Source organism: Cupressus sempervirens, chromosome 7 (genome assembly GCF_028749045.1).
Source record: "Cupressus sempervirens isolate cs-2001-9-10 chromosome 7, ASM2874904v1, whole genome shotgun sequence".
Lineage (NCBI taxonomy): Eukaryota > Viridiplantae > Streptophyta > Pinopsida > Cupressales > Cupressaceae > Cupressus > Cupressus sempervirens.
The window spans coordinates 667077607-667085320 of record NC_143124.1 but is presented as its reverse complement, the minus strand read 5'-3'; the positions used below and the strand labels follow the sequence as shown (position 1 = coordinate 667085320).

General features: G+C 34.7%; 1 protein-coding gene across 2 annotated transcripts; it reads left to right on the top strand.

The window, feature by feature from the left end:
• The first annotated feature begins 419 nt into the window (after positions 1–419).
• On the top strand, positions 420–5255 carry LOC149548433 (pentatricopeptide repeat-containing protein At1g15480, mitochondrial-like). Of its 2 annotated transcripts, XR_016354025.1 has the most exons (5): positions 420–678; positions 783–1314; positions 2807–4091; positions 4816–4894; positions 5050–5255. XR_016354025.1 is itself a non-coding variant. In XM_089792500.1 (3 exons), the coding sequence occupies exons 1-3, from the start codon at positions 638–640 to the stop codon at positions 4082–4084; spliced, it is 1851 nt and encodes a 616-aa protein (XP_089648626.1). In that variant the 5' UTR covers positions 420–637; the 3' UTR covers positions 4085–4268. The 2 variants fall into 2 exon arrangements, 1 of the variants encoding a protein (XP_089648626.1); XM_089792500.1 differs by lacking the exons at positions 4816–4894; positions 5050–5255 and having other exon boundaries at positions 2807–4268.
• The last annotated feature ends 2459 nt before the right edge of the window (positions 5256–7714 follow it).

Below are 7714 nucleotides of genomic sequence, written 5' to 3'. Positions count from 1 at the left end.
ATTCCTCCAACTGATCAATATATATGCCAAAACGGGTGGGTGAGAGAGGGCAGCCTTGCTTAACCCCAATATTGTTACCAAAACATTCTAACATACCATCTTTTGTTCTCTAACATGATCATAGAGTCTATGGACTACCGCTCTAAGCTGATTTGAAATTTTAAGTTTCTCCATTTGTTTCCAAAGTTTGTCTCTATGAATGGTGTCAAAAGCTTTTTTGAAATCCACAAAACAACAAAAAGCCTCTTTGCGTCCTCCTTAAAAGGTGCCTAAGAGTAATGCAGTAGTCAATTATAGAATATTTTGGTCTAAATCCACCGTGCCATTTTGAGTCGAAGGACTAATTCTACGCTCTATAGACTTTCAAATAATTTGCCAAGTAATGCGTTAACCATAATCATGTGATTATTAGATGAATTATTGATGTCTCTATTCTTGTGTAAGAGGTATGACGAGGCTAGTGGTCCAACTTGTCCAAAAGCAATTTTGGTTAACTTTGTTGAAAGATTTATCACAAACGGAAACAATTGCTCTAACGTTTGGCTTTAGGGTTTTGAGGGTTTAAGGAATACGTGCAGGGTTCAAGAATAATCCGAATGTTCTCTGTTCCTCCTGTAACACCGTCATTCCTTTCTTGATGATCATGTGGGCGTTACGAAGATCAGCAAATCAGGTCAAGTAAGTGTTTGCAGATGTTTCTTGCATACAGCGAATGTGAAAACAAACCCGGAAAAGCGGATTTTTTATGTTATTTTTTTGATACATTTATTCTTTAATCGCAGGATTTGTAGCGAACATATCAATGCATTGAGATCTGCTGCAACGTTAGTGGGCAGCCACAATTACAGCGAGTATAATCATGAGCGCTCAGTTCAGGTATACGGTTTCAGCATTGACCGAAACATCTCCTTTGCAGTTTATCCGGGGATTGCTTGCGGGTTCGCATCAAAGGCTACGGGCAGCGTGCAGGAGAAAAAGGAGAATAAAGATGAAATTGAAAGTTCATCTGAGCTAGATGTGCCCCCTGAAGAAGCTTCGTTGTCAGACAGAGATGATACGGGGTATTTAGCTTTGGATCCAGAAGGCGAGATCTCAGAAGGAGAAGCTCAAGTTGATTCTGGTTTATCAGAAGCTGAAGGTGAAGGAGATGGACCTTCTAAAAGATTGCTTAAAGATATTGTTAATTGTACTTACGGACACGTGCCTGCTACAATTGATAAATGGGTCGAAGATGGTAATGACTTTAACAGACAAGAAGCTAAGAACATCATCAGGCAGCTTAAAAACCGAGATATGTACGGACGAGCCCTCCGTGTGAGTGTTTCATTCAAGATTAGTCTTTCTTCGAAAAGGAAAGGAAAAGTCTAATTTTAAGAGCTTTAGCTCTGTAAAATGTTCCCACATTCTTTCCTGGTTTTAGGTTTCTTCTGCCTTACTCTTATTTTGGAAAAAAATGAAATCGTCAAATTTTAGGAGTTCGAATCCTTTAAAATGTCCAATGTGCTTTACTATTACAGGGGCTTTTGTTCAACTTTGATCCTTATTTTTAAAAACGAAAAACTCGTCCAGATTTAAAAGTTTTAACCCTGTAAATTGATGGAATGTGCTCTCCTGGTGTAGGGGTATTTTTCATCTGTAATCTTTTTATTGAAAAAAAGTATGACAAAGTTTATTAAGTTTAATCTTGTAGAATGGTCATATGTGCTTTCCTGGTTCGGGGGTTTGAACAACTTAAATCTTTCTTTGGAAAGGGCCAACGTTGAGGAGTCCTAACCCTATGATGGTCCTTTTGTGGTTTTAAGGGTTTCATTCAAATCTATTCTGGGTGAGATAAATGTCAAGTTTAGCAGCTATAACCCTGTAGAGTAGTCCTATTTTAGAGTCATCCTGTCTTCTTCTGCTACAAGGTGTCTGCATGGAAACTGTGTAAGCCGTTGAAAGTGACATACATGCAAAATGTTGACCTAAGCTTAATTACGTATCATCAGTTTTAATATTTACTAAGCTCTTGAAAATTAGTCCAACTTTTTTCTGTTTTATAGAAACACCTTTTTTTACAAGGAGTAGGATGCTTTGATGATTGGGATATGCAGGTTTTGTGGTTGATGAATGTCACTGGACACATGTGGTAACCTTTTACCTTTTTATGGTATGCAGTGCTGTTTCCTTTGAGGACTTTTGTGATTTACTGGCCTAGTTTCACCGTAGTTTGGGAAGCTTGTGTTTATTTGTTTACATTCCTTTTGTAGCCTTCATCATAAACCTATTGAGGTTGCCAATCTTTCTGTCACATATCACAGGGTCAAACAGAACATACCCATAAATTTTAAATGTTCTATTTTCAGGGCTGTGGCTCCATGGTCTTCTTTGAAATAGAAATTTGGTTTCATATCCCCTATTTTGTAATATATGCCATGTTCAAAGATGCTACCATGTTTTTGAAATGTATGATATTCTTACAGCTATGTTTGCAGAGTTTTTAAGCATGCGTTCGCCGTCCATTGTGTTTTGGTAATTAAAGGAACTTATTCACATTGACATTTCTATCCAAAAATTAAGAATCATTGGAATTAACTATAATGTGTTGCTACATCCTTTTTCATTTACATTCCTTTTCATTTTCTACCTTTGTGTGGGATTTCCAATTGGCGGGGGAAGTAAAGACATTACAAACACACAATTTTCAGGAAATATGTATGTCTAGTACATAATCGTATAAGCAAGCAAGCATCAAATAACCAAGTCACTGTTTATAGAATGCCATAATGCAAACTAACCCCCTCACTTACATTTTGGTTATATGCAGGTTTCAAACTGGTTGTGGGAAAAAAAGTCTTCTGTGTTCGATGATAGTGATCATGCAGTTCGGCTGGATTTGATTTTCAGGCTATATGGCATTTCTACAGCTGAGAAGCATTTTCAGACCATACCATCAGAAATGAGAGGATATAAAGTGCACCAAATCCGTCTGCTGAACTTTACACGTATGCCTAATGTAACAAAAGCTGAGGAGGTTTTCAACAACATGAAAGATGCAGGGTTTACCCTTAACACATTTGACTATAATGCTCTGCTGCAGGCTTATCTTCGAACAGACAGACGTAAAGCTTCTAATTTATTAAAAATGATGGAAGATGAAAGTATAAAACCTGATGTAGTTACATACAATCATCTGATACATGATAAGGGTGTTGTGGGTGATATTGTTGGAATGGAGAAAATTCTTGAGAATATGAAAGCAGACGGTATACAGACTAATCAACCGGCAACTCTGGCCAAAATTGCTAGCAATTATATCCGTGCTGGGTACCTGGAAAAGGCAGAAGCCTTATTGAAAGAACTGGAAGATTTTACTACAGCCAAAGGTGTGAACGGTTGTCTGAAAATTCTACTTATTTTATATGCTGATATTGGCAAACCTAGTGACGTAGAAAGAGTTTGGAATGCAATTAATTCTCTTCCTCAAATTTCCAGTTCTCACTATATTGCTGGGATACGTGCTTGGGGAAAGCTGGGTGAAATTGCAAAGGCAGAAAGTATGTTTGAGAAAACACAGAATTCTGGGATGAAAGTGACATCACCGATTGCCTACAGTGCACTTCTTAATGTATATGTTGACCATAATTTGTTTCTCAAAGCAAAGGAATTTGTAAAGCGTATGACTGACAACAGGCAGATCGTGATTCAACCATTTCTTTGTGAGGCAATGGTTAAACTCTATCTCAGATTTGGTGATGTAAAAGAGGCAAATGCTTTCCTGCTAAAAGTTGGTAAGCCGAAACGAGTAAAGCCATTTTATGGGACATTCATTGCAATACTAGAGAAATATGCAGAAAAAGGAGATATTGCAAATGCTGAAAATATATTTGATAGTCTGATTAAAGCTGGCTATCGTGGGCGGATACGTTCATATGAGTGCCTTTTGCAAGCTTACCTGAAGGCACACTTTCCTGCTTATGGATTCAAGGAAAGAATGTTGGCAGCTAAGCTTCGACCTAATCAAAAGATCAATTCAATTCTGCTACAAATGGATGCATTCAAGAAGGAACGTCTACAATCAAATGGTTCTGCTCCGATTGATTGAGTCTCTGGTAACATCTCTGAACCCTTTTTACTAAGCAATTAAAGTGCACATTTGACCATAAAGATATCAAGGTCCATTTTTGAATGGAAACAACTCAGTTTTTTTTCGAACTAAAGCAAATTTAGATATGCTGATGTGGGGCATGTTTTATTGTGAAATATCAAATCACATTATTTGGAGACAAGGTTGGCAGACTGGGGTACTTGGGGATGCAATTTTTTTAATATAGTTTAATAATTTCTAAGAAATATCATAGATTCATAATAGAGTGCTTTGAAAACAAGAACAATGGAAAGTTATGAACATTGAATGCTAAGAAGTTTAACGAGTCAAAGTTGGTAATGTCATATTAATATAGTCAATAAGCTCAAAATTCACACTGCATATGTCATAGTTCACATTGCATATGTCAGTCATATCTGATTTTTTGAGGTGTGGAATTTTCTCTAGTCTATTTATTTACCATTCGAAAAGAGCATTTTAGAAACAACAGACTGGTGGATATGATATATTAATTAGAAGTGGCTTGGAAGCCGTGATTGCATGTTTCCGTCATTATTACTAATTACCAAGAGCAGTACAAAGAGTAGATACAATTGAAGGCTGCTCGTATGGTTCACTGTAAAACACAGAATAATGTCTGCAACTCAGTTTTCCTATTTTTTATTCTTACAACACATATAAAAGCCGCCACCAATTGTGTAATACAAGTTTCTCATGCTTTTAAATAGATGCTGGGACATACCCCATGTGCACCAGAAGGATCCTCGAGTGAAATTTGAAATGGAAGAATTGGGTTGTTACTTGCAGGTTTGTGATTTTTCTATTTTGAGAAGATCACCAGTTTTTGTTAGACAACAATTTTGTACCTTCCGTGGTGGTCTTGTAACTGCCTTCGATTAGAAATCAGCATTTTTTCGTAAATCAAGTGTTTTCTGCTGCTGATGTCTTCATGTTAATTGCAGATTTTAGTTTTCTCCACTGTTCAATTCAGTCTTGGAATGTGGGGGAGAGAGATGAGGGTATATTGGTGGAGGCAGCACACCCTTTGACACATTTCTTTCCTTCTTGTGGTACAGAGCAGGGTCACCATGTCATAAACCTTGCCGATAATAAATATGGATACAAACTGAACATGTCAATTAAATATTAATTATTATAATTGATTAAATCTATTGTTAATTGAATAATAAGTTATACATAGTTAAATTTATTGTGAATGGAATAAAAATTTATACATGGTATCAGTAATAATAAATTAATGGGAAGTAGTATCAGAGCATTATCTGAACTAAACATAAATGCTCAAGATATGTTATTATTTCTAAGTTTGAGAAGAAGAATAGACATGTAATCAGGGAGAGGCTTGCCGCTTTTGTAAGTCCAACAAACCAATCATTCTTATGACATGTTAGGGATCAGCAACCTTGAGGTGTTGAGTTTGATATTTGAACAACTTGTTGCATTTGAACATTCTTTTACGTTTGAATAATAGTAAGATAAATATATACCTGTCAAACTATATATAGTTTATTACTAATTCACCTACAATTGCTATCTTAACAACATGGATTAAGTTAAATAATTTAATTCTAGTGTATTAAACATAGGTTCATTTATGCATAGCTTGTTGCATTTACTTGGGGACATTACAATTGGTATTAGATAGGTTCATTTATGCATAGCTCGTTGCATTTTCTTGGGGACAATTACAATTGGTATTAGAGCTTTCATCTTGACATCTTGTTAATACACCGAAGCCAAAGGGCCTTAGGAAAAGGAAAAAATTAACAAATAACAAACTATACAATGAGTGATCTAGTAAGCAATGAACTAGACCATTGATGGAAGTAACAACCAAAACATTTATAGAGCAAAATGAAAGAGACATGGAGAACTCATGAAAGAATTGGAAAAATGTAAACAATTCAATAAGTGGTCACAGGAATTGTAGTAGGGAGGATGTTAGTATTGTAATGCCTACACCTACTTGACTTCTTTGTTGTAGTGATCGGATTCTTTTAGGTTAGTTTGTGATTATGGTTTATGAGTATTTTGATGATGATATATATATGTATGCTCAATTAGTGATTTTAGTTATTTCATGATGTTAGTTAGATGAATGATTTATATGTAGTTCTATGGTTACGTACCCTATACTTGCATGTGTATGGTGTATGCGTGTGTATGTTTTACTTTATGATTGACGTTCTTGATGTGGTTGAGGGAGGGAGTCATAGTCACTTGTTAGTCGGAATTTACATGATGTATCACTCTCCGCCATTGCCTATTTAGTTTAGAATATATGAGTATGTGCATGTGTGGATTTTATGTAGATTGCAGGTATTGGGCATTGATTTCTCTAAATTGTCAGGATGATCGTACTCTATCTTAGAATCTTAATGGTATAAGTGAAAAGATAACTCTCAAGTCCAAATCCTAACCTAAGCCAATTGTCCTAGAAAGTAGGACAAGAATCTGAGCTGTCCACCTTTTGAATTTGTCAAGTGACGTAAATTCGTGATTATAACTCTTGAGTTTGATCTAGTTTTTTGTACTTTTATGGGTTTTCTTTTCAATCTTGTGGGTCTGTGATTATTTTTTGTTATAATTAAATTGTGATTATTTTTTGTTATAATTAAATCAAATTAAAAGAATAAATAATGATTTAACTTAATGGAAACTCACCCATACACACACTCACCCACCAACCCCCCACCTACCCCTTTCTCCCTCGCTAGCGGCACATGGAGACTGTGGTAGTGGTCTTGTTGCGACAATAGTAGGTATTGCTTACGCAGGACCTACTGCGGCCATAATAGGGCCTGCTACAATGACTACCTTTGCATCAACAAGCTCGCGGGCCTTAAAACACACCATCTTTATTATTAAATTTTTAAAAAAAAATTTAAAGTATTTAAATTTTAAGTTATTTAAATTTAAATTTATTTAAAATTTTAATTTAATTAAGATTTATTAGTAATTTATTTTATTAATAAGTTTTCTTTAATTATTAAAGTATTTTTCTTTAGAAGGTTATCCTATTAACAACTAAATTTATTAATTTAATTATTAATTAATTAATTTATTAATAGGACATTAGAAGGAAATTAGTTAAATGTATTTCGTTTTATTATTTAATGATTTAAATAATTACTACTTAATTATTTAATAATAATAATTTAATATATGATCTTATAGCGATGATAATTTTGTGAGTTAGTGGTAATTGGGTGATCAAATTTAAAAGTGAATATGGGTTAAGTTGTAAGGGGGATTTTATAAACTTTATCGAATCGAAAACTTACAATGAAATGCAAATTCAAACTTTACTATAAATTCATAACTGTGTTATCAAAACCAAACAAAACTATGAAATTACAATGTCTGTTGTATGTTTACTTCTATGTTGGGTTTCGGGTTGCCTTAGCTTTGACCAAATTAGGATGTTACTAGAGGTTTGAGACTTTGTTCTGTGATGTCACGATAATGCTTTGTATACGATCTTTTATACTTAACCATGGTAATGTGTTGTGTGTGGTCTATGTTGAGTTGATCAAATGTTTTGCTATTGCTTTTAGTTTCTCTTGTGTAGAATTGAAGAGAATGATATGACCTTTCTAGTATAAC

Coding starts and splice junctions, on each gene's coding strand:
- LOC149548433 (XM_089792500.1), top strand. CDS start 638: ATGATCATGTGGGCGTTACGAAGATCAGCAAATCAGGTCAA. Junction 679..782: donor AGATCAGCAAATCAGGTCAA/GTAAGTGTTTGC, acceptor CTTTAATCGCAG/GATTTGTAGCGAACATATCA. Junction 1,315..2,806: donor TGTACGGACGAGCCCTCCGT/GTGAGTGTTTCA, acceptor GGTTATATGCAG/GTTTCAAACTGGTTGTGGGA.